The sequence below is a fragment of the Meles meles genome, chromosome 3 (assembly GCF_922984935.1).
Source record: "Meles meles chromosome 3, mMelMel3.1 paternal haplotype, whole genome shotgun sequence".
Lineage (NCBI taxonomy): Eukaryota > Metazoa > Chordata > Mammalia > Carnivora > Mustelidae > Meles > Meles meles.
The window spans coordinates 120,628,635-120,656,395 of NC_060068.1; the positions used below are offsets into that span (position 1 = coordinate 120,628,635).

The 27,761-nt window shown below is 44.2% G+C and overlaps 1 protein-coding gene across 1 annotated transcript in view; it reads right to left on the reverse strand.

Moving 5' to 3' along the window:
- Positions 1 to 27,349, reverse strand: part of NSG2 (neuronal vesicle trafficking associated 2) — a 53,036-nt gene extending 25,687 nt beyond the window's left edge. Inside the window, exons 1-3 of the mRNA XM_045998823.1 lie at positions 27,195 to 27,349; positions 26,132 to 26,282; positions 10,674 to 10,757 (exon numbers count right to left, since the gene is read on the reverse strand). Coding sequence (XP_045854779.1) covers positions 10,674 to 10,757; positions 26,132 to 26,260 — 213 coding nt within the window. The 5' untranslated portion in view covers positions 26,261 to 26,282; positions 27,195 to 27,349. The remainder of the gene's footprint in view (positions 1 to 10,673; positions 10,758 to 26,131; positions 26,283 to 27,194) is intronic.
- Positions 27,350 to 27,761: the final 412 nt, after the last annotated feature.

Consider the following 27,761-nt stretch of genomic DNA (forward strand, 5'->3'; position numbering starts at 1 on the left):
TATAAAATGGTCCCATTTGAGAAAACAAAAAAGATATCAAAAGTGTACATGCGTATATAATTCTATATATGCTGACATGTCAAAAATGTCTCTAGAAGGGAACATAAACTCTCCTGGGCCATCCAATGGAGCTTTCTGCAATGATGGAAACATGCTCTAAATCTGAGCTATCCAATATGGTAACCACTGGACTCCCGTGGCTGCTGAGCACTCAGAATGCAGCTTGTGTGGCTGAGGAATTAAATTTTGAATTTTATTTCATTTTGATAAATTTAAATGAGTATAGCCACATCTGGCTAGAGGCTTCTAATTTGGGCAGCATAGACATTGATGATGGGTTTTGAGGTGAGAAGGATTACTAAGGGAGAGAAAAGGAGACATCTTCAGTTTATGCCTTTCTATACTGTGGGAATTTTGCACGTGTAAATGTGTTACTCTTGTTTAAAAAGAAAACTTACTGACCACCCATGGTTTTCAAGTCCCCATGATTAATAGCTCTAGGTGATGTAGAACTCAGCCAGCGGTGCCGTCCGTCTCCAAGAGCCCAGGCTTTCACAGGGCCATGGAAAATCCCAAGTAAGGGAGTACCTGCACGAAGGAGGTCAAGTTGACAAACTCTGTCCAGTGAGGAAGATCCCAGAGGAAACGTTCAGTTCCACAACTGACAAAGGGGAAGAGAGGACGGGCTACCAGGACTGGCTTCATCCAGGAGGTGATGTTTGAGCCAGACCAATGAGATGAACAGGTGTGCACTAGACCATGGGGGAGAGAAGAGTATTCAGGGTGCAAGAAACAGCTAAACTGAAGACTGGAGGAGATAGGGCAGAGTGTGCCCAGGATTCCATGAGTAATGTGGGTTGGCAGGAGGAGTTTGGTTGCAGGAAGGAAGAGATGAGCAAAAGACAGTTTCTGAGGGCCAGGTACAATGAACAAAGGGGTTCAGATTTCACCCTAAAGGCCAGGGGAACCCTCGAAATGATTTTAAGCACAAGTAAGGAGGGATCACAATGACTCTGAGAAGAGACACACACTAGCTGTGACTTGAAATGTCAAAATCAAAGGCTGAAGCTAGAAATGAGGGTGCAGTTGAAATATATACAAAGACTTATTTTTACTCTCTATAGAGAAATAATAATAAAGTTAATTATAGGTCCAAAATTGTACCTTGTTTGCTCATGAAATAATCATATTTGTTCTGTTTAGAGTTATACAGTATCCAGGAAAAAGAAAATTCACAGGACCACATTTTCCCCACCTCCCAAGGCCATCCTTTTTTATTAAGCCCCTGGGATCTTGAGAAGTCTTTGGCCTTTACCTTAACTAATTTTTCTAGGGCCTCAAATCTCCAGGAGATGGCTAGGATAAGAAACTGAATACTCAACAATTCTGACACATCTCAGTGAGGTGATAGGGGCATGATTCTTGTTTCTAGACCAATAAACATGGTGGTAAGTCCTAGACCAGTGTTTCTCAGCCTTGGCACCCACGACATTTGGGGCAGGATAATTTTTCATTGTAGAGGTCATCCAGGACATTACAGGCTGTTTGGCAGCATCTCTGTCCTCTAACTACTAAATGCCAGTAGTATGCACACACATGCCACAGCTGTGATGACAATGAATGTCTCCATACATTGCCAAATGTCCCCTCATTGCAAAATCATCGCTGGTTGAGAACCACATAAGAACATCAAAGACAGAAGAGCCCTTGTAGACAATCCCACCCGACTGCTTCATTTTACAGATGGGAAAACTGAGGTCCAGAGATTGAGATAGAAGCTAGATTTCCTAACATAAGTTAGAGATTTGGGGGGGACTAGAGATCTTTTTCTTAGCTTCAAGGAAATGTAGTTTAAAAAAGAAAATTGGCAGAATCTTCATTCAAGTCAATTTCACCCAGGTGTATATTCATTTATCTTTCCTCTCTCTATTCTCTCCTTCCATCCCTCTTTCTTTCTATCTCTCATATACATGATTCATCCTAGAATGTTTTATTTATGAATTTGGTTTTCTAACCATAATTGTTACCAAAATTATTATTATTACTATAATTCCACTATTATTAAAACAACCACCTTTTCTAATTCAGCATTTTTTTGTTTATTTTCAGCATAACAGTATTCATTGTTTTTGCACCACACCCAGTGCTCCATGCAGTACGTGCCCTCCCTATTACCCACCACCTTGTTCCGCAACCTCTAATTCAGCATTTTTAATTTTTCATTTGTTCACAGTGAAGCAGTTAAGGGGAACATATCTAATTTATATCAAGGGACCCTGACAGGTACACCACAAACATAACCATTACAACAATCCTCCGAAGTGGGCATTAGCATCCCCATTTTGCAAAAGAGGAGACTGAGGCTCATGGAGGTGAGGTGACTTGCCCAAGGTCCAACAGCCAGTGAGTTCTAGAACCAGATTCGAACCTGCATCTGTCAAATTGCATAACACGACTGAGTTCAAGTTGTGGAGAATCAGAGTGAGCTCACGATTAACACCCAAGTGAGAGTTGAATGTTCTCAGAGAACCAAATTCCTTCCCAATTTCTCGGATCACGGAGCTGAAGAGCTTGTCAGCATCTCCAGGAGGAAGCTAGGCCTCTATGGCAGTTGCTATGGCAACTAGTTTTCTTATAATTATAGAACATGGTGGTGACACACAAGCTGCACATACAGTCACTTTGTTAGGACCTGTCTGCCTCTGACAGTTCCAGGAGCTTAAACATCATAATTTTTTTTTTAAATCACATTTAATATAATCACGCATTGCAGCAGCGGAGGCCCAGAGAGCGAGAAAGTCAGGAGATCAACCCTCCCACTGTGTGATGGGACCACGAGGCCAGCCACATGGCAATCAGTGAGGAAAATGGCATTTCTCCCTTGGGAAATTTTGCTTCTCCTTTTTTTTCTTTTTTGGATCAATGCATTTCAGGGCTTGGCCAAATAGTGTATTCAAAGAAAAGAAAGAAGGAGAGAGCCAAAGCAAAATTAGCCTAATTCTTGGCAAATAGCAAGGAGAGGCAGCAAAATTTAGAATTCTAACAACCACTTTTCAGTTTAGTGAAATTTAGCCAATTCCCAAAATGTGCAGGGTTTCCCAATTTGGAAGATGGGTATAGACAAAAGAGCACATACACACATTCACACATACACTCAAAAACATCCATAGTCACCCACACCACTCTGGGTCAGAAAAGCCTGATTCCGCCCCTTGTTGGCTGTGTGATCTGAGGTACCTTAACTAACCTCTCTGATCTCCAGTTTTCTCCTCTGTATATAAAAAATGATGCCTCCTTCGTGCGGTAAAGATGAGATGGAAAATGACTAGCAAACTACCTGATACATACAGATGTTCAATAAGATGAAAGTTATTAATTAATTACAAATAATTGTAAATATTGCTTTATTTTCTACAAACATCTTCCTCTTACTACCTCCACATGGGACTCAAGAAAACATTATGAAGCCCTGCTTTCAGTGTTAACGTCAACAACCCAACCAGGTAGCCGGAGAACTCTGCCAAGCAGAGACAGGTACAGGGACCATGGGTAATGCTGGGATCTTGAGACTCTCAGATGAGAAATGACTTTGGGAATTGAGGACTGGTTTCTGTAAGTGATATTTGAGCTGGGTTATCAGAGAACATGGAATAGAGAAGAGGGAAGACTGTGTGGGCAAAGACCAGAAGGTGGGAAAAGGTGTAGTGGCTTTATAGAAGTAAGAGTAGGCTGAAGTTCTGAGGGTGCAGGAGGTCAGTGGCACAGGGACTACAACTAGCAACCAGGACACCTTTCAACAAGCCTGCAATGCCATAGTAAGGACCTCATGCTCATGCTGTTGCCTGTAGGAAGTAGGGAGGCAAGATCAATGATCCAATCTGATGTTGCTCACAGTGGGTGGAAGGGGTGGGATGGAGATGGAAGGTCAAAAGCTGGCATAGTGGAAAGGGTGAGTGAGGAGGGACAGGTGTGCCATGGCAATGTCAGTTGAGACGGAGGGCTCACGGAGATGGACTGAGGCAAGCTTCCCACTGATGCCTGACCTAAGTAGATGCATTCCATCCGGTCAGATGACCAACTCCCCGGAAATGCAACTACTGTGTAAGTACAAGAAGCAGCTCACATTTACTGAGCTCTCATGGGACAGTATTAGTTTCTGTTATTTCAGTCCCCGTACCAGGCTTATAATGTAGACATCACTATCCCATTTTACACCTGCTTTAGTTCACACAAATCCCCAACCAATGTATTCCCCCTTCTTCCATATTGCCTTTCCTATTGCTTTGGGAGTGGGGGTGAAAATTTGTCTACGTTTGCCCATTTCCATGGTGTAAATACTCCCACTATGTTTGGTTACAAGTTTGCAATGGCTTAACTACTGGCTTGTAGACTCTTCATAACTGGCCTCCAGGAGAGGGTGTAAGCCAGCTCCAGCTTCCGCTGAGAAGTCCCATAGGAAAGAAGAATATTCACTAAACTCTGGCAACCTTTTTATACATCCAACACATTAACAAATCACTTGCTTTATTTTGGCATTTACTCACCAGTGTCTGTTTGAATCAACAAGCATGAAAAGTCAGCAATTAAAAGCAGCTTCAGTTAACTGGGCTGTGGAGTGGTCCTTGAGCCACCCAGCCACCCAGGCCTTCGCTGAAACCCTGAGTACATTCCTTCTGAGACAGCACCATGGGAGTTTTTGTTTAAAAAAAAAAAAAAAAAAAGCCACATTTGCTTTTCAATGATCAATTGATATATTTCTGGAAGTTACTCTAACAGTACCTCTATCAGGCCTGGAGAAAGCACCCAGACAAAAACATAGGCCAGCATCTTTATTCTGATTTTCAATAAAACCCTAGCCAGAAATGCAATAATAAACATCAAATACGAGCAGAGCCTTTCTCCACCAAGTACTCAGATGCAAATTCTTTCCTTCCATGCCAGATAATGACTCTGCTCTTAACCCAGCAGGCAACGTTTTTAATAACTCACCTAGAATGTACCTCAGAATAAAAATTAAAATAGGAGAGCAATAAAAACCAAGACAACAGATAATAAAGTAAAATATCTTATCTCCATTTGCTGCTGTCAACAAAGATTAGAATCCCACCCAAGGAAAGCAGCCCCTGGGGTTTTGATGAAACGTTGGCAGAAGCAAATGGCAAACGTATGAACGCAGTTTCACCTCCCTCAGAATGTGGCATCAAGAAGAAGACATTTATGAGAATGTGTCATTGTCAAGAAGCTTAGGAACAGAGATAAGGCCCTGGTTTTAAATAAAGATATTGAAAATGGGGCAGCCAGAGTTCCAGTGTTATTTAAATGCAGAGTTTCTCGGTCAGCCAGGGGGATTTTTTTTTACTCCTTCACCTGTTTGTTCAGTTATTAAAGTCATCTTTTGGTTCCTAAGGTGGTCGGGCACTGGCTAGGTTCTTGGGGTGCGAAGATGACGAAGACACCATCCCAGTCCCACGTCAGTCGGTAGGGTGGTGACACCAATACCATGTAGCCGGTGCTAGAATGGAGGCTCGTACAACAGGTGCAGGAAACCAAGGAGGAGGGACAGACCATGGGGCCAGCCGGCAAGACCGCACAGGACAGGGGCCAGGACGGGGTGTTGAGGGGTGAGTAGGGAATACGCGCAGTGGTGAAGACGGGAAAAGCGTTCCAGCAGGAAGGGACAGCATGAACAAAGACAGGGAGTTAGACCGCGGACAGTGTCGTAAGGAAGCGCTTTGGGCAGTCAGAGTACTTGTGGGAGAGGCAGGTGAGCGGGGGCGCTGTGGAAGGGTTTTAAAGGTGGCAAAGCCCTTACAGGATATGTGCTTTAGGAAGAGTCCTCCTCTGCGGTGGTGAGAAGAATGGAAAGAATGGACTGGAGTCTGACAAGGGAGGCAGAGGGATCCAGGATGAGGCTGGGCGATGAGAGGATGGGCGAACAGAGAAGAAGGTACAGTAACTGGAGTCTTTTAGGAGGGAGAGGGGCCTGGAGTCTGCCAGCTGTCAGAGGAGGCAACAGAGCCTGGCGAGGCTGGTTCTGGCACTGCCCCAAGTCTTTTCCCGTGTTGGCATGGGAGGGGACGCTAGTGGAGCAGAGGCCCGACACGGAGAGCCAAGGCCCCCTCCCCTGGCCAGACAGAAGAGAAGGAGGAAAGGAGCAACTGGCAGGGAAGCTGGCTGGGCAGCATCCCCAGAGAGCTGCTCACCGGTAGCCCTGTTCCCATTCCACTGCAAGCAGCCTTTCCAGACTCCTGACTTCCTGCGTAGGGCCTGGGAGCCCAGACCAGCCACACACCCTCCTGGTGTGGAACTTGGGGGAAGGACCAGCCTCTCTGAGCCTATTTCCCTCACCTGCAAGTGGGGCGATGAGCCCACCAGCCCCATGTGCTGGGATCATTCAGTGAGATAACATACATAAGGCAGCAATCACAGGTCAGGAGCAGAGCAGGAAGACAAAGAAATGAGTAGATCACAGCAGATAGATAAACTGTGAAAATTTGCCTTATAACGCACCAACATCCCGTGCAGACCAGCGTCCTGCACAGACCAGCACCCTGCACAGCGCCCTCCTTGGCAAAACCAGCTTTAGAGGAACATTCAGCTCCCAAGACTAAGAAAGAAGGAGGAGCTCCTCTGTTCATGCTCCTGTCTTCTTAAATAGCCTGGTGGACACTTTCTCAAGTCTGTGACTTCTCACAAGAGCCTTCCTGGTTTTAGAAAAGACAAAAAGTCCAGGCAATCCTTTTAGCCAGTCTTTCTCAATTCATCTCCCCCCGCCCCACTGTTCTCTTCTCTCATTCTCTCTCGCAGGCTTGGAGCTGTTCTGTCCAGGTCAGCTCTGAAATTTGAGGTAATAAGCTTTTCCACCCCTGCGAGGGTCTTGGAATAGGGGACAGATACTTCTTCGCCCTCCCCAAGGTTCCTGCCGCCATGAGCAACGTCCTGGGGAGGCAGCCAGCCACTACTTCCCAACACCACACTTTTTAACGCTAACTGGGAATTCTCTGACTTCCAGCCCCGGGGTCTCCAGCACAGAGCTTCATCCTGAGCCCCAGCCATTTACATACAAGGGTGACCTGGCCACCACCCATGGCCCATATGCCCCAGACACCTCGCACTCAATGCATGTCCCCAACCTAGGCCCCCAGTTCCTACTTCGGTGGACAGCATCCCCCTACCCAGCCAGCCAAGCCAAACACGGAGGAGTATTCTAACTGCCTCCCCCCTTTTCCCTCCAGGAGCAAGTCCTATAAATTCCATCTTCAAAATGGAATTTTGGCCTCACCTGGGCCCCCCAAGCCTTGTTGCAGTCAACACCTCACACCCTCAGATTCTCCCCCCAAAGCCTCGAGCCACCCGCACCCCAATAGATAGATCCTCCACACAACCCAGAGGCAGCTCTCTTTAAGAAAGCAAAAAGAGGCTAAGGAATGCTTACAGCTTTACGTAAACAAACGGATTTGCTCTGTTCCTCCCATTTTGTTCTGAGTGGCAGGGCCCGCTGCCCAGCCCTGACAGCCAGTTCTGACAAGGGACTGCTGCCCCCAAACCCAACACCCTTCCTTCTTGACCCAGGACTAATCGAGTCAAGCTGCACGGGGGGCTTCAGCAGCCCAGGCCCTGAAGACACCCCTCCTTTTCTCTTAATTGACTCACTTCTGTTCCGTTTGAATGGGGAGTGATCGACTACCGCAGATGTGCAGATGAACAGAAAGGCCAATCTGGCTCCTCTCTGAGTGCTGGCCCAGCTACTTGCTGGCTAGAGCAGATCACATCACTGCTCCGAGCCATGGCTCCCCTTTGAGAAATGGAGGATTACATCAGCCTCCTTAAATGCCCACAAGGGCTTGTGGGCATTAAATATGATTAAATATGATTAAATATTTATATGACATATCATATAAATACAAATATATTTACTAAATATATTTATATACGATTCAATTTATTTAAAATCATATAAATATAAATATTTATATAATTAAACAGCAACATCACCAGAAGTGGTCAAAGAAGAGAAAAAAATCATCCAACACCACTGCTGTAATGCAGTCACATATGTTTTTGTTTTTGTTTTATTTTTAAGATTTTACTTATTTATTGCCCAGAGAGACAGACAGAGAGAGAAAGCACAAGCAGGGGGAGCAGCAGGCAGAAGGAGAAGCATATTCCCAGTTGAGCAAGGAGCCTGATGCGGAGCTCATTCCAGGACCCTGGGATCATGCCCTGAGCAGAAGGCAGACGTTTAACCGACTGAGCCACCCAGCATCCCCAGATGGCATATGTTAATAACATTCTGCCATGTCCTTTTTCCTCTGTTTACTTGTGTTTTTTTGCATAGTTCTAATCCTGGAAAACACACAATTTGAATCCCTGCTTTCTTCCCTCAACTTTCCCTGTGAAGTATTTGCCCAAATTATTGTGCGTCTTCATAACCATCATTGCAAAGCAACTGATAAATAAGGAATAAACCCATCAGAAGCTTGAAACATGCTATTTGGTAAAAAAAAATATAAATTTTTAAAAATAATTCTACCTTTTTTCTGATTATCAAAATCATGCATGCTTGTATCAAATTTGGAAAGCACAGGAAAGTAAAAAGAAGATGAAAATATCACAGAAGCCCATAATTCAGAGTAAATGAAATACTTTCGGAAAGAAAGGAAACCTTGAAACACTGCGAAAATAGTCCTTCGTATGGCTGTGGTCTTATTTACAAAATCATGAGGAAGTTGTTGAAAATGTAGCATTATTTCCAATACTTTGATTTTATAAATAACACTGCAGGGACACCTGGATGGCTAGTGGGTTAAGCCTCTGGCTTCGGCTCAGATCATGGTCCCAGGGTCCTGGGATTGAGCCCCGCATCGGGCTCTCTGCTCAGCAGGGAGCCTGCCTCCCCACCTCTCTCTGCCTGCCTCTCTACTTACTTGTGATCTCTCTCTGTCAAATAAATAAATAAAATCTTAAAAAAAGAAAAGAACAAAAAACACCGCAGCAAACATTTCTGTACGTGAATCTGGACATATTTCTAATGGTCTCCATTGCCAGGAGCACAGGTCAGCGTACTCTCTGGCCCAGTGCATATACTCTATGCACCAAGGTGCCCCGGCCCTCCCGCTGAAGCTCTGAGCTCATTCTTGCAGGTGTGTAGTTCAGGGCAGGTCCACATTCACGGGACCTATTCTGTGAGCCAGACACCGAAGTACAAAAAATAGTACAGCCCCCACCCTCAAAGCAGGCGTCAGCATCCAGGGAACTCCTACAGTCCGAGGGATGCATAGAGAGGGACCAAACTCCCTCTCAGGCTCACACAGCCAACTGCTTAACCCAGATTTAGCAGGGAGACAGGGAGGGACGGGAAGAGACCAACATGTTTATCCACGTACATACTCCACCCAAGGGCTGTTTTCACTTTCAAAGCCTCCAGTCACAGTTGACACTGAAGAGCTACTGTTCCTTTGTACTTACCGTGTACAGATCACAGTGCCCTGCATGTCTTCTGCACTTGACCCTCACAGTGACCCTACTATTACCTCCATCTGATACACTAGGTTTGTGGCCTTGCGGTGGCCACTTGACATGTATAAGGTGGCAATAGGGCTCACACCCAGTCAGACTGCTCCAATATCGATCTAAGGAGCCACTTGATCTAGTAAAATCACGGCTGATTTTGCCTCTTAAATATCTTTTAGGTCTTCCCATGTCTCTCTGTCTGCTCAACATTCTTGTTTCAGCCATCTCTTTCAACCATCTCTTTCTCTTGGGATAACTGCAATAGCCTAATAGCTCCCCAAATTCCCGCTTGCCATCTACAGTCCATGGACCACAGTCCCTAAAGCCAGTGTGCTTTATTTAAAACCCAATTAAATCATGTCTCTTCTCTTCTTCAAGTCCTTCGATGGCTTCCTTTATGCTTCTAGCATGAAGCTCAAATTCCCCCAGATAGTCTACACAGCGTAGAATTGTCTGCTTCCTGCCCACTTCTCCTGTCCCATATCTGCTACTCCCTACCCCCTTCTAAGAGCCTAACCTCACTGCACTTATACCTATTCAGAGTTGGGACCAGCTTCAGGGCCTTTGCACAAGCTGTGCTCTTCTCAGCTACCTAAGCTACCTTCTCCAGGGTACTCCCCTGAAGTTTCTCTCCTCGTCCTTGCAGAGAATTCTTCATGACTCCTTCATGTGACTTATCACAATGATACATATTTATCAATCTTCCTAGTAACCCCTCCACCAAGAAACAAAAGGTCAACCGTTTGGGTTTTTCCCACCAAGAAGTCAGCTTTTTTTTGTCCTTTGTCTTTTTTTATTTTATTATAAACATCCACTGACTAAAATTTGAGGGTTTTTAAAAGCAGATTTCCATCATATTTCCAGGAGATTGTGATGGAAATGTAGAGAGATGGGGACAGGGGGAAAAGAAGGAAGGAGGCACATTTATCAATTTTCAAATTATCCGAGCATTCCAGAGCAGAAGAGAACATAAGTACCCCTCACGAGGCGAGGTTTTGTCGTTTGATTAGACTCAGTGAGCCAGATAGTGTGACCTCAAGAAATCCCCCAGAAATAGTCTTACGTAATTTCCCACTCTCCAATAGCTACTCTACTAGCACGAGGAGTCTTGAGCTGGCCGAAGCCAGCCTTACCTTTACAATTTGTGTAAAGAAACTGACCGTAAATTCGGCGATTTTCGGCACCCGGAACTTCCCTTTGTTCTTCTGTTCAGGCTGATACTCTGTTCTTGTCTTCACAATCACCTGAAATGTTCAACCAGTGTTAGCACAAATGGAGACTTGCAACGCTTCTTTTTTCTTTTCTTTTTCTCAGTAGCTAGAATTGCTATACATTCCATAAAGATCAGAAAGTAAAGAATCTCCTTCTCAAACACACAAGAAAGCAGAAAATTCGAATTACCCATACTTCCTATTCCAACAGAGACAGCCATAGGAGACAATTCGGTTCGCACCTTTCCAGACGTTTTAATATGCATATATATGCATCTATTAGATATATATGTGCTATTTATATAAACATATATTTCCTCTTCATGCAACAGATTCATACTTCATGAATTATAACCTACTTTAAACATACAACAGTATACTAACATATTTTATAGAGACAAATACACAATTGTATTTTGCTTTCTGATGTACCATAATATCTTGCTGTACACATATGCTACAATGAATCCGATGAGCCTCTGCTGTTGAACATTAAGGTTTTTTACACAGTTTGGGTTATGTAAACAAGTTATGATGGACATCTCGTAGTCCATCTTTATACATAAACTTAATTCCAATTTGACTTAGGGACCTGTACAGAGGAAAACATAAAGGTCTTGGAATCTCCTGTATCGTCTTGTTTTTCTAAAGTCTACATATTTTGCAGAGGCGGTTAATATCTTATCAAGATACGCTGTCAACCTGCCCAGATATTTATGGAATCCCATCCCACTGTGTAGGCAAAGTGGAAGAGAAAATAATCTGACAGATAATCAATAACCGTGGCCAGTGCCACAGTGTCAGGGGGAACACAGAAGCTATCTGAGACTCAAGGTCTCACCTGTAAAATATGGGCAATAATCATAATCATCATCCCTATTTAACAAGGTTGTTTTGAGTGTGAAGTGAGATGATAATGGGTAATATTTTTGGAATTATTTATTATGTGCTAGAACTAGATCAAGCATTTCATATGCCTTTCTCTATATACCACTACCATTTCCAGTCTTCTGACAAGGAAACTGAAGCTCAGAGATACTAAGTCATTTGTCCAAGGTCACCCAGCTAAAAGGAAGCTGTCTTCTAACTATGATCACCCTTACTTCTCATTGGAGCTTGAATTAACTGAATCTTCACTGAAAATTTCCACCACGTTTTCCTGGAGACAGCAGTCGAGTGGACTGACTCAAGCAAAAAATTCTGCTATAAAGAATGTTCTTTAAGTCTATGAGGTGTGCCATTGACTAAATGTAACCCGAAAAGGAAAGAATGTGGGAAAGTACTGCTATTACTGAGCATTCCAGTGTGGCGCTTACATATGTTGGTTAAGGGGGCTCAGGGACCAGCCCATCTAACATTTCTCTTCCTCCCCATCATCTAGAACCCAAAATTTGCAGACGTCATGTCTGCTCTTGTGTCCTGCCCCTCTCTGTAATCTTCTCCTCCAAACAATGGAACTGAGCCCTGGCTCCTTCAAATAGGAACATAGGGCAGTCAAATAAGGGTGAGGGTATTTTGGGATGTGGAGCGGGTTGTTAGTTATTTTTATTTTCTTTCTACCTCTGTTATGAAGAATAGGAAAACAGAAGCTTCCTTGGCACAGGTAATGAAAATAATTCTCATGCTTGCAAATTTGCCATATGGCAGGTACTGAACATTCCATATGTACATCTCACTTAATTCTATGCTGTGGGTCAGGCACTGATACTGTCGGTACTGTAGCTCTGTGTTGGGTTTCAACACTAGCTCCACTACTTTGTTTTCTCATCTATAAAGTGGGGCAATAACCATCAATACCTCACTGGGTTGTTGTGAGGCTTAAAGGAGTTAATAGAAGATAATCACTCAAACTATCAATTCAATAACAAATGTTTATTTTCACACTGCTTCTGAGTGCTGCCCAATATTCTTCCACGGATGTTCAAAGCAGGTGTGGAATGGAACCTGGCCTGTATTAGTCAGCCTGCAGGTCCTCCCTACCCAGCCCATCAAGAGCGACAAAAGGGCTTCTCAAGAACAATGTTGTTCAGTCATGCTCCTGACCTCCTTGTCTGGCGGTGGGGGGGAAGTAGGGAGTGATAGATGAATAGAAGTTCACTGGGTGACGGGTGCCTGGGTGGCTCAGTCAGTTAAGCATCTGCCTTCAGCTCAGGTCCTGATCCCAGGGTCCTGGGATCGAGTTCCACAACAGGCTCCATACTTGGTGGGGAGCCTGCTTCTCTCTCTCTCTCTCTCTCTCTCTCTATCCCTCACTTGTGCTCTCTTTCACTCTCACTCTCTCTGTCTCTCTCTCAAAAAAAATAAATAAAATCTTAAAAAAAAAACCCAACTCCATCATAACAGACTGGAGAGATATTCTCCTACTGGCCTTGAAGAAATAAGCTGACTTGTTACAAGAAGACCAAATTTGTTGTACAATGATAGAAAACTGATATGCTTTCCCACAATGCCAAGTCCATCTCAACTATCGACCATCTCTTGGGTTGATCCCTTTCGGGCTGATCCTTAGCCATCAGATCTCAGGCATGATATCACACAGCAAATGTTAAGAAGTATTTGCTTCTTAGTCCTTCCCTCTGCCCCTCAATTTCTATAAACATTTTTTCCAAAGTTTCTCAAAAAGTTCAAAACCATTTTCATCATTTCACATAAATGTAAAAGACCCTATGCACAGCCGATATTTTGAGACAGGTGACAGAACTTTAAAAATATAACTGTCAGAATGAGACACTGAAAAATCATTATAGGCAATACCATTCTAAATATTGTATTAAACATTTTGTGGTTGCTTCCCTAGCATCCATTTAGGTCAAAAGTCCCCAGATATTCCTTTTGGAAACTCACCACTGCCACTTTGTGTAGCAGCCATGTGGTTTGGGGGGTATAATGCCTCTCTTCATGATAGGAATGGTCCCTAATTAGGTTAAGCCAATCAAGACCTACTATCTTTTTGATCATAAAATTTGATTGGTTCAAAATTTGGACCAATGAGATACCAGGTAATATTGACCAGGGAAAAGAAGCCTCCTTGCTCCTTATGGGTGTTCTTCAAAGAACATGCTGTTACTCTGGCTGGTGTGGGGAGGACTTGAGTTCCAAAACTTCTGTAGAGATTGTTGTCACAATAAGGAGTCAAGATGAAGACAAAAGTAGCATATGAAAAAGGGCAGAGCCAAGAGAAACCTGGAGAAATTGAGATGGACCTTGATGCACTGCCCTCTGGATCACACCTCTCCTGAAGTTCACATTGAACTCTGCAGTTACAGGGGACTATATATACCCTTTGGGCCTTAATCCAATTTGGATTAGGTTTTCTGTTACTTGAGGTAAAAAGTTCTATCTAATAAAAATGTGTTCCAAGAAAAATGAACTGAAAAGCTATTAGAATTTAGTAAGATGGCCAAATACTAAATAAGCATAACAAAACCAGTAGATGTTTTTTGGCATGAGAAAAAAAAAATCACCTCAAAATGTCCACCAAATAAAATGTTCATGGCCACTCTTTTCATAACATCCCTGAGTTGAAAACAATCCAAATATCCATTAATAGGAGAATGCATAAATTGTGGTTTATTCATAAAAATATGTATTCAAAAAATTTGTATTCATAAAAATATGGCATACCACACATATAGGTGAATCTTACAGACACTACTTTGAACAAAATCTGACATGAAATTTTTTTGTATATTATATGATTTCATTTATATCAAATTCAAAATATATATAGAATAACTTATATATTACTTTATATAACTTACATATAATATTTTAAATGAATATATAAATAACATGTAATATTTATAATTATATATATGTACATGTACATATATATATGCTATTTTTTTTTAAGATTTTATTTATTTATTTCACAGACAGAGATCACAGGTAGGCAGAGAGGCAGCGGGCTTGTTTGCTCCCTACCCCTTGAAATGCTCTTCTCCTTTGCATCCATGGCTGTATCTTTCTTGGTTCTCTTCCTGTTCACTGACCAGCTCTCCTCAGTTTCCCTTTCAAGATCCTCCCCTTCTTCTTGACCTCTCAATGTTAGAATTTCTCAGGGTGAGGTCATGGGCATGCTTCCCTCCTACACACCCTCTGAGTGTTCACACTTGTATTACTTACAAGTCCATCTTTATCCTTAGAACTTAATTCAGACTTCATCCAGCACTCAGATTACCCTAATGGACATTTGCCCGTGGACCAACCCGCCTAAATATACCATGTCTACAGCAAAGTCCTTGGGCTCCTAGATCCACCTGCCCCTCAACATTTCTTCCCCAAGTCATCCTCCCAAAATAGCAGCATTACCCATGCCAGTGCTTATGTCAAATAAAATACAGGAATTCTCCCATGACTCCTCCCTTCCCGTCACCCTCCAAATCCATTTCAGTACCAGCTCTGCTTCTCAAAAACTTCTCTCAAATCAACCCATCTGTCCAGTCACACAGCCACCACTCTAGTCCAGAGCATTGTCCTCTCTCCATGAGTGGTTTGTCTGGCCAGCTTCTTGTTTCCATGCTTGCCTCCCCAAATTTAGGGAAAAGGGGTTTCTAGACCAAGGAAACAGTATATACCAGCATATGTTCAGAAGACACTCAGGAGGCTGACACATGGAAGAGCCACAGGGAGTGGTTTTGAGTGGCCAGAGCACAGGGCAGGTGGAGTGAGGGGTAAACAGAGGCTCCGAATGCCACACCAAGCATTTTGAGGATTAACCTGAAAGCAGTGAAAGGCCAAAGAAGGATTATAAACCAGAGAGTGGCTTTCCAGATGCCTATTATAGGTAATGGAGAAGCCTCTGGCCACAGTAGGATACACTGGAAAGATGTAGAGAACAGGAGAAACACAACCCTCCAGAGTTACTGGAATCAACCAGCTACTGGGCGTGTCACAAAATTTGGTGTTCTGTTCCCATGGAGGGGAGCCAGAAACATTTCCCTTCTATAAAAGAAGATATGGCAATAATTGCTTTTTTTTTTAGCACTGTGAAAGGGCAAGCATAAAAAATGTTAGCCAATCATTAATTGTACCTTAGAGGAATCAGCTTACATAAGCAAAGAAAGAGAGAAGAGAAAATACATTGGCAAAGAAAGGCTCTATTCTCTGCAGTTGAAAAAAAAAGTGGGGAAAAATGAAGCCCTGAGCTCTTGATTAATGACAGAAGGGTTGGGGGGAGTGGAGAGAGAAGAGGAAAAATCCCTTCTACTCTTTTTATCATTTAAAGTGGGGTTTTACAAATATTTGGAAAAATGAACCTCCAGATTCTCAAATACCATTGTGGATTTGGGAAAGAGATAAATTTGTTTTCATATTTATACATCAGTCCCCATTGTCCTGTCAGCGGCTGATATGAAGAACATAATTTAACATAATTGGCATTGTGAAAATGGGATGAATTATTCATCCCCAAAGACCCCTCGTCTAGATCTAGTCCCCCTTCACTGGCAAGGCCAGATAATACATGGTGGTTCAGATGGCGCAAGTACAGATCATAAAAATTTAAAATACTACTTCCCAGGATTATCAATAATAAAGAGGTTCCCACATGGAGAGGCCCCAGGATTGGCAAGAACAATAAATAAAGGTGCAGAAGTGCTGACAGGAGCAAGATTGTATTTCTACGAGCCGGACTTGCGCAGCCCAAAAATAGATCTAAGCTGTACCCTGTGGCTCATCCCTGCTGCGAAGGGAGAAGTTCGGAGCAGGACAGTGAACCTGATGAGCACCTACTATGTGCCAGGCACTGTTCTAAGGGGCCTACTGAGTGTATTCTGTTACTTCTCATAACTCTCCTCACAACCTTCTCTCTGATCTTCATGTATCTCCTTTAAAATCGTTACGATTCCCATTTTTCAAATGAGGTAATTTAGCCTCAGAGAATTCGATCCCTTACCTATGGTCAAATGACTGCAAAGTGGTTGAACTGATGGTTCAAACTCAAGATGACCCTGCTCTTTCTTATCATTGTTTTAAAACAGGTACCCAGGAAAGCTTGGGTGGCTCAGTCGGGTAAGATTCTGACTCTTGATTTCCACTCAGGTCGTGATCTGAGGGTCCTGGGATCCAGCCCTGAGTTGGGCTCTGTCTCAGCAGGGAGTCTGCTTGAGATTCTCTCCCCCTGCCCTTCCTCTCTCTCTCTCTCTCTGTCCCCCCAAATAAAAAATTTAAAAATAAAATAGGTACCCACTACCATTGTGCCAAAAGCTTTACATCCTATAACACAGGAAACCCTCTCAATCACTCTGAATTAGGAATGATTATCCCCATTCTACAGATGGGGAACCTGAGTCTTGGAGAGCAGAAATGACCTCATAACCTCACAAGGCCACTAAGAAACAAAGTCAAATCTTGAATCGAAGCTTCTGGTTCAGATCCAAGTGCCACCCACTAGGAACGTCACCATTCAAGAATGACCACACTCAAACTCTGATCTTGTGGCACCTGGTACATAAGAGGGATCCATACATACTGTTGAATGAATAAATCATATCTGTAAAGAGACAAGGTGAAATTGTCCAGATGGGGCTTGAATACTTAGTTGGGAACTTCTCCCGTTTCCCCAGCTCACCACTCAACCCGTGCTCCATCTTTTTGGGTTCGAGTCTCTTTCTTTGGGCCCTCAAAGCTTGGCAAGGGCCCAGAACACAGGGCTCAGAAGACATTAGTGGTAGTGTTGTCCAACCCCATCAACTCTCAGCTGGGGAAAACGGAGCCCAGAGACGGGAAGGAATTTGCTACAGGTCACAGAGCAAGCCTGGGTCAGAAGCAAGACTCTAGTAAGGGCCTGCTCACTCCCAGTCTGGGACTCTTTCCACAGGATCAAGTAGGTCTCTTTTCCTTGCTGTACTTTTATTTTTTCAGAGGCAGAAGAGAAGGTGGGCCGATATGGCCTCAAATGCAACGGTCAGTCCACTATGCCCATGATTGCCTGACCCCATGGCAGGGTATAGCACCCAGGGAGATGAGGTGCTCCTCTCTAGGGTTGGGGGTATGGGGAGGGCTCCAGCTCCTGTTGTGAAAGGAAACTAGCTACCGGGGCTGGCATCTTTATAGTAGAGATCTGCAGATCTGCCTCTGGGCCTGTCCTCTGTGGTCCAAAGGCTCAGCCCACTACAGTGCTCAGCACTCCTCCAGGCCTAGGGCCAGCCCTGTGCTCTGCAAAGTGATCCTGATTCTGGGACCAAACTGCTGACAATGGTAATAAGCAACAACGGTAACAACAACAGCCTTGCTCTGGCATCTATTCTGCGCTGGACACTGGGGTGAACGACTCGACATGCACTTTCTCGTTTCACCCCCAAAACAGTTCTTACAGGAAGAGATTATTGTTGTCATTTTAGCTGCGAGGAAACAGAGGAACAGGGGGGTTAATAAACCTGCCCAGGGTCACACAGCAAGCAGGTGGTAGAGTTAGTGTTCAAATTCAAATTCACTGCTATAATGCCTTCCTCTACGTGCAGGGATACCAGCTTGCTCCGTGTGTGAGTGTGAGCAAGTCACTTCCGTGCTCCAAGACTGTCTCACCATCTGTGAGAATGGGGGGTGGTGATTTTCTTTAAAGTAGAAAATTTGATACATGCCATGATAAAAATATAGTATGAAAAATATGGAATGAAAGTCTTCAAACAGTCCACCCTCCAACCTCTATCCCTACTCCCTCAACGTTTAATGGTTTCTTGTGCGTCTGTCCAAAATTGTTTTATGAATGATAAGAACAAAACATACACACAGATGTGTTTCCACAAATGGGATCACTCCGTGCCATGTTCTTTAGAGCTGTTTTAACAGAGCTGTTGTGTCTGTGGCTCCTCCCACATTAGCACAAGCAGGAACGCTTCGTTCTCCTAGCAACCACTTGGTATTCCACGCCCATGCGCTAGGGTTCATCTAACCAGCCCAGTCTCATGGAACATTCCAGTTGTTCACAGGTTTTCTTTTTTATTCATAAGCCTTTGCATACTTGAAAGAATATATCCATAAGATAACTTCCCAATTGAATGGTACATATAGTTTAAATTTTATAAACAATGTCAAAACACCCTCTGCAAAACATTGCACCAAATTATATAACCAACAAACAGTCTATTAGATCGGCTCTGCCTCAGTGCTAGCAATACTGGACATTATCAAATGTTGTAGGGGTGGGGTTTTTTTTGTTTGTTTGTTTTTTAAAGATTTTATTTATTTTTTTTTGACAGAGAGAGATCACAAGTAGACAGAGAGGCAGGCAGAGAGAGAGAGAGGGAATCAGGCTCGCTGCTGAGCAGAGAGCCCGATGTGGGACTCGATCCCAGGACCCTGAGATCATGACCTGAGCCGAAGGCAGCGGCTTAACCCACTGAGCCACCCAGGTGCCCCGGGGCGGGGTTTTTTGTGTCATTTTTTGGTTTTCAGGGTGGGCTCTTTTTTTTTTTTTTTTTTGCCAATCTAATAGGTAAAAAGTTATGTTTGGCTTAAAATTATAAGGAATTTTATATGTTTATTAAAAAAAAATTTGGAAGGGGAGGCGAACCATAAGAGACTATGGACTCTGAAAAACAACCTGAGGGTTTTGAAGAGTCAGGGGTGGGAGGTTGGGGGAACAGGTGGTGGGTAATAGGGAGGGCACGTTTTGCATGGAGCATTGGGTGTTGTGCAAAAACAACGAATACTGTTACGCTGAAAAAATAAATAAAATGGAAAAAAAATTATAAAGAATTTTAAATATGCCTCATGGTCATTTTTCAATCTATTTGCTGGAATTGCCTGGTTGGAGCCTTTGCCCCAATTCATGGTGATTTATAATCTGTCTCTTGAGAGTGTCTGAAGAGCAGAACAAGGGGGCTCTGTGAACCTCAGATGTGCAGAGATGAGCATTTTTGCTGCTCCCTAGGGAATGGCTGATGGTTCTCTGATCCTGTGCTTCAGGGAGAAAAAGAACCCTCTGATAAAGCCACCGGAGATGCCAAGAAGACATGCAGGACAGACTCAGTGACAAGAGAGTCATCTCCTTTGGCCACATCTGTCCAGGTCCACATTGTTGGATACCGTGTGCCTTCACCTTGGAAACTCCATTTATAGCATGTTTCATTTTTACAGTTATCTTTTGAAAACGTGAACTTTAGGACATATATTCATCAATTACATCAGTAAAGCACCATTTTTTGGGCGCCTGTGTTGCTCAGTGGGTTAAAGGCTCTGCCTTTGGCTCAGGTCATGATCCAAGGGTCCTGGAATCGAGCCCCGCATATGGCTCTCTGCTTGACAGGGAGCCTGCTTCCTCCTCTCTCTCTGCCTGCTTCTCTGCCTACTTGTGATCTCTGTCAAGTAAATAAATAAAATCTTTTTTTTTAAAGCACCATTTGTGTGCCATTAGACAATTTTCATGCTTCTTCCTCACAATAACCCTAGTATGTAGATATTACGCTCATTTTACAGTTGTAAAAAAAAAAAAAAAAAAAAAGCCCAGAGATGCTAAGTGACTTGCTTAAAGCCACACAGTAAGAAAATAGCTTAGCTGAGATCTGAACCCGGGCCTCAATGATGGCAAAGCTCATGTGGCTTACCATGCAAAATACAAAGTGTATCAAACCTCATTACTGGATCTCCAAACAACTGCATTTTTTTCCTCCCACAAGCTAGTGGGCCAACCTCATCCAGGACATGCAAAGACTTAAGAATCAGTAGAAAGGAAAGGTACATTTGCCCAGAGCTTGGTTGCTGATTTGTCAAATACATGATTCATCTGGGGCTTTGCCAAGGTGGGTCTGTGCCCGTTTGTGGCTTGCTTTCTGCAGACCTGCTGCTCAGAAGTTGGCATCTCCCAGCATACCTGTGTGTAGATCTGGGATGCACTGTTTTCTTTTTGGTGTCCTAGCACAGCATTTCACCTCTCTGAGTTAGTCTCTGCATCTATAAAATGGCAATAATGGCTGCAACCTCACAGATGGGTTGTGGGGATATCCGGGTTAAATGTGCTCACTTAGGGGTGCCTGGCTGGCTCAGTGGGTTAAAGCCTCTGCCTTCGGCTCAGGTCATGATCTCAGGGTCCTGGGATCGAGCCCCACATCCAGCTCTCTGCTCAGCAGGAAGCCTGCTTCCTCCTCCCTCTCTGTCTTCTTCTCTGCCTACTTGTGATCTCTGTCTGTCAAATAAATAAATAAAATCTAAAAAAAAAAAAAATGTGCTCACTTAGACACACCAAAGGCAACAGGGCCCCACAGACATGTCCCAGAATTTGGTATCTGCTGACTGATGTTTCAACTTCTCAAGAGCTTGCATTCATGGTTTGAAAAAGTCACCCAACTGCTTAGGTTCAAGTCTCTTCCTGCATCCGTCAAGTGGAGAAACCAAGCCTGCTTTAGGCTATGCAAAGGATGGGGGGTCTCACTCAGCCAGCACTTCCCACTGCTTGTTCCATGCCAGGATGCATGATGAGGTCGAGTCAAGGCCCTCGGGCCTAGTGGGCAAATCTCCTCAATGCCAACCAGACACCAAGTCAGCCTAAATGTACCACCTCCTCATTCCCACTGCGACTACCCTAGCTTCCCCCATCCTCCTTCATGAACATGGCAGTGGCCTTCTAGCTGACCTCCTGCCTTCCACTCTTTTCTCTCATGGTCGCATGCTGCAGGGAACCAGTCACCTCTGTCTTAAGGAAACTACACTGGTGCTGCGAGGAGGGCACCTTAGGAAAAATGAGGAAGAGGAGACCCAGCATGAGTCCCTCACCCCTAGCGTGGCCCACGGCAGCCAGAAGAATCTTCCTTAAATACAAATCTGATCCCATTACTCTCCTGCTTTAAACCCCTCCAAAAAAAAAAAATACACTAAGCCCCCCATGAACTTGTGCCCACCTCCCCTCACCTCCCAAATCTCTCCCCCTCACTCGGTGTGCCCAGCCCACCTACTTTCCTGCCTATTCCTCCAACTCCCTCAATGCCTGGCCACATACTAGACCCCAGGCCCCTACTCCTTTAACCACCCAACCTCCGGGTCTCAGGCAGGGCTCCTTCCTCAGGAGGACATAGCTGATCAGCCTCCATCACTGTTAGGTCTCTCGAGTCCTATCCTCTCTCACATCACAGCTCTGTACTCTTTCCCTAATAGCCCTTCTTTTAGCTCGTGTTTCTTGTGTCTGTTTGTATGATGGCTTGTTTGAAATCCCTCTTCCCCACTGGACTGGCCCATGAAAGCAGTGGCTAGGCCTGGCTTTTTATGGCTGGGTATCCATAGCCTGGCACAGTGCCTGGTACATAGAAGATGCCTCACAAGTTGTGCTGGATGAGTGAGTGAGTGAGCGAGTGAGGGAATAGGTACCTTCCATGGGGATAAGTAAAACCATAGCTATAGTTATGGGCAGCTACTGAAGGCGCCCAGGAGAGCTGCCTTCTCAGCTGGGTTTAGGAAGATGAGTACTGGCTTAACAGACAGGCAAGAGGTGACAAGGCCATTCTGGGTACAGGGAATGGCATGTGCAAGGAGGAAGAAGCATGAACCACCCTGGAAGGTATAGGAAACTCTAAGGCAACCTTGGCATTGTGCAGTGTGGAGGATTTGATTAGAGTGCTAGACAAGGTAGGAAGCTAGCCCATCTCTCTCCTGACGCAGACAGCAACCCTTCTAGTACTGGGCAGGGCAGGAGCATTGGAGGCTAGGGTGTTCTCTCTGGGGGATCACACCCAGCCCCCACCAGCTGGTCCAGGAAGACTAAGGAGGAACGTGGCCATGGATGAGGGGTGTAGAGCCGGAGGAAGCACTCTTGGAGATGGGAGGCTTCTCGTTATTGAGGGCAGCACAGTGCAGAGGGAGAATTGGGGTTTCAGGTGCACTTGGGCAAGCCACTCCATCGACGTGAGCCTCAATTTCCCCATCAGTGAAATGGGTGCACAAAAATCCCCCTCATAGGGCCATTGAGAAGATTAACTGAAGAAACAGATATGAATGCCTTGTGTGGTCCATTCCCAGCCCAGCGCAAGAGCTTCAGACATGTTCATTTCTCCATTTGGCCTCCAAAAGCTTCCCCCAACCCTGAAACTCACAGACTCCATACTAAAGTGCATTTAGTGTGCAAATCCAAAGATTATTACCAGTATCACACACCAAGCACACTCTGTATTTTACAGTTTCAAAAACAAAAACCCCACATGATTTAATAATGGGGTCAAATATACTTCTTTCTAATGAACATTTTAGCTTCAAACACTCACCATCTGACTGGAACCTAACCAAAGAGTGTGTCAGGACTCACATCCCCTTCCCTACAGTCCTGTGACCTGCGTCCCAATATTATCATCCCCACTTCACAATGAGGAGGCTGAGGCCGTGGAGGAAACTTGCTTCAAGTCATCAGCCAAGGTAAAAATAGTAAAAGGGGGGCAGAGATGGGCGCCCTCCTAGTGAGGTAGCTTCAGAGTCTGTGTTGTTAGCTAAACATTTGGAGGACCCATTTGGCTTCTTGAGTGCAATTCACTTCTAACACATCTGTTCCAATGTCAGGGGAAAACTTGTCTACTCTTGTAAATATTAGAAAATCAAAATACTAGCACAGAAAACTGCTACTACCATTTCCCACTCAGAGAAGAGTAGACAGAGGCCTGACGGAGGAGAAACAAGTTACACGAGTCACACTGTGGGCTGGTAACTGAATTGGAGCTAAAGCCCAAGTATGTGGACTCCCAGGCCAACTGGCTTCCTTGTTCCTGCTGAAGTGGAAGATTCTGGAACAACACTGCCTGGGTTCTGGGTTCTCTAGACATCGCCAGGATGCTTACTATGTGCTTTGGGAAGTTACTTTACCATTCCATTTCTGAGTTTTGTCATCTTTAAAAATTGGATTAAAATAGCAACTTCTTTATTGAGTCCTATTAACTACTGACAGGGTGAAAGAAAAGTGTGTTTGTGTGTGTGCGTGTGTGCACACACATGCGCACGATTTGGGGGTACACGCACGCATGTACATTTGTCTTAGAACAGAATCTAGTATATAGGAAGCACTTGAAAATGGTCGTTATTATTCTTTTATAGTTATTTTTGTGCCAGGCACTTTACATATGAGCCTGTATCTAACTTTGTTCTGACCATTGTGAGGTAAGGGCGACCCCCCTTCACAAAGGAGGAAATGGAGGTGCCTGGTAGGAAGACTTGGTCATGAACATCAGAAAGAGTCTGTAATGTACCCCTGTGAGGATGTGCCCCTGTAGGGAATTGCATCTTTTGAGATGCATTGCATTCCCTTTCCATGCGTGCAGGTCCCCCGTGTGTTTGTCCTTCAGGCTTTGGGACACACTTTTTGTTCATCTGGACTAAGAACTCCATGGTTATTGTGTCTTTTCCTCTCTAAAGAAGAGAAGGGAGCCCTTGAAGGCAAAAAGGTGGGATGGGAGAGTGAGGGGAGACAGAGGCCATAGTATGAGGATGACTTGCCGTGTGTCTAGGGATGGTGAGAAGGGTGATCTCACCACAATCCCTTTTCCTTGCATCCTTTTTAGGAACATGCAGATCTTCCAGGCAGTAGCAGTTGGCAGAAGGGTGAAGAATCTTCCTGAAGCCTCACGAGACTTCAAGAAAATATCCCCTTGCTCCTTTCCAATTTCCATTATATCTGGGTTCAAATTCTAGCATTGCCACTTACTCCTTCTGTGAGCTGGGGTAACTAACCAAATTTCTCTGATCCTTCACCTTTTCACCTATAAATTTGAGTGCATGATCCCTGACTCCAGAGGGAAATGTGTACCTAGGACAGCAGTTCTCAACTTTGGCTGCACGCATGAGTCATCTGGGGGAATTTAATTAATACTGATGCCTAGGCCTCGCCCCCAGAGCTTCTGATATAATTGTTCTGGGGTGCAGCCTAGATATCAAGATTTTCAAAGCCTCCCCCAGGTGATTTCAAATATGCAGTCCCAAAGTGAGAGCCTCTGCTATCCATGTAGCAGATACCTAATTAATACTGTTCTTTCACATTTCTTTAGTGTTAAGTGCCTGTTCACATTTTATTTTTAAAAGCCTTATCAGGGGTGCCTGGGTGGCTCAGCGGGTTAAAGCCTCTGCCTTCAGCTCAGGTCATGATCTCAGAGTCCTGGGATCGAGCCCCACATCGGGCTCTCTTCTCAGGCGGGGAGCCTGCTTCCTCCTCTCTCTCTGCCTGCCTCCCTGCCTACTTGTGATCTCTGTCTGTCAAATAAATAAATAAAATCTTTAAAAAAAAAAAAAGCCTTATCAGTCTCACAGGATGGCTCAAGGATTCTTTATTTCTGCCACCCCCATGCACATTCTCATATTGACAGCCTCTGCACTTTCAAAACAGATGACTCAACCCCCAGCCAATCAGCCAGGCCCTTTATCTAGCTTTGGCTCCTCTTCTGTTCATTGGATAGATCCAATTGGTTAAGACACACAATGCCCTCCTGGAGATGCCAATGAGAAAATCAAACAGATGGAATGATCCATTGTTTGCTCTTCAGCCAGGGAACTCCATCATTTACCTCCAAATCTATCTCTCACAGTGTGCAAAAGCTCACATATAAAACCCCAAGTTCTCTCAACTGGATCTTAAACAATAATGTTTCTCCCAGCTCTGCCCATGGGATAACTTTTGTATCCGTGCCCACCTTTGTATAAGTGCCCACCTCCATTCCTCATGGACTACTCCCATGTCAGGAGATGTGCCATCAGCCACTCATTCATCGCCAGCCACGCCTCCCCAAAGACGCTCTACGCTAGTCATGCTATTTCTCAAAAGCTCTCCATGCTTTGCATATGTCTTAAATGTTTTTTCCTCCTATGGTCTATCTTTACAAGCCAAATTCAAATGTTCTCCTCTGCAGTTTACCTAACCTGTCCTTCTAGTCCCCTCCCACCCCAAGAGAATTTAATTGTTTCCACCCCTGTGCTCTCATAACCTGTGAAATTCTCAGGTATAGCATTTACCCTGATGCATTATATTAAGCATTGCACTAGATAGAGATTTTGTAATTTGCCTTTCATAACCAACTTGTAGCACAGGGATAGGGCCTTAGCAGGTGCAGACTAAATGCTTGTTGGACTGTATCCAATTCTCTGTCCTCAAATCTATACCAGTGAATTTTTGAAACACCTCCCCCCGATAATCAAGACAATTTTCTCTGTCACCATCCACAAGCTTGTTAATATTCATATGCTATGATAAAACTTCAAAAAAGAAAGATTAATTTTCTTGCCCATGTATGTATATGTGAACAAAAAAAATGAGTAAACACTTACCATAAACCTGAAATAACACAAGAGATGTCATGTCTCTGAAAGGAATGACTACATTTTACAAGAAAGGGGACATATTCGACTGAGGGAATGAAAGGGTTTGGAGAGGTGGCATTTTTTGCTGCTTTATTTCCTGAGATGGGGGGAGCATGAGGGACTGATGGGGAGAAGAGCAACTGCTTTACCTTTTCCGGAGCAGGCAGCTGTAAGTGGTTAACCTCCAAGGGAGTGATGAGAGGGACGGTCTGGAAGCCATCCTCAACCGAAGGCGGCTTGGTTCCCTTCTCACTGGGGTTACTGTTCAGCTTCACCATCCTTACGCCTTTCTTCCCAGACCTAAGGCAAACAGTGGGGTTCTAGTTACAGTGGGAGGTGAAGCAGGGAAAGAGAGGGCTGGCTGATGACAGAGAAAACAGTGGTGTCCTAAACGGGTCCACTCGGCTTTCAGTGTAGAGATCAGCCATCTATCTATCTTCTGCTAGATTTCATGACATGATTCTCATTATCCAGCAAAACTTCTCTAATCATCAAAATATCCCACCTGCCCATGAGGTTCAACAGCCCCCAAATTCAGGAAAACTCAAGGAAATCCTAGACTTACACCAACAACATACAAGCTTTTTTAAAAAATCCAAGACACTAGAGCTAATACAGTCATATAATCTCAGTGAAAAGCTTATTCTTACTGCAAAATTAAATCCTATTATTCTGGGTCACCCTGCAGTATGAAAAATTTCACCTTACCACCACACCTTACCACTTTGCTTTTTTATTATGTTGGCTTTTCTTCAGCAATCTCCCTACACCACAATAAATACATTCAGTGTCTCCATGAGTACTGTACCCTTTCACATGATACATAGGTTGTACAGGAGATACAATTTCCTAAAACAAAAAAAAGGCTGGCTTGAACATGCTCTTGTTATTCAGCCATGGAATGCCTCCATTTCCTCAATAGCAAAGGGCCATTTTTTTTTTTTTTTTTTTTGCTTCCATGGAAAGTTAGCAACCCCCGTATTGCAAGATTGCCAACTAAATAAACAAATCACGTTTATTTCTCTCAAGCTTCCTTGGAAGTCAAATGGTGCTCCCACCCCACCCCTAGAAAACCAGACCACTGAATTTCTCTTGTCAATCTTGCTGGTGGAACATTATTAGACAAAATAGGATTGTTGTGGAGATGAAAGGGATGGTAAAGGGTCGGAGGATATTGAGGAGTGGTTATAACAAAAACAAATGCCTACTTACTGTGATGCACTCTTGGGGGGTCAGAGCAGATTCAAGCCAATTTGAAGAGGAGGAGGACGGCCAGGAGTCCTCCCTCCTCAGCCCGAGCTTGTGGTGCTGAAAGGACAGCGCCTTGCCTGTGTCTGGATTGGGAGTTTCTGAGAGCGAGGCGCCAGCGAGAGGGGAAGAGCTCCTGGCAGCTGCCTGCCTGCTCCCTCACTCGCGCCCCCTCCCACCGGGGAACGGGCTCCCACACCATCTGTCATCTGGCACCACCTGCTGTTTCTCATGCATGGCCACAACCAGGGCATGGGACAAAATTGGTTTCAAGAAAGTGGGAGGGATTCTGGACATCATCATCATAATAACCATATAATAAGCAACCCTTGAGCCTTTAGAAAAACAGAAGGAGACCTATTCATTAGAAGGGATCAATTTTAAAAATCTTCCAGAGCAATATTATGAAACCCAAAATGGTTCAGGACCTGCACTGTGCTCTGACCTGTAGTAAGGAGTGAAGGGAAACTTACATTTATTATTTCCCATGTAGTGGGCACTTTTCCAGGATCTTTCAGACTATTTCCCTCA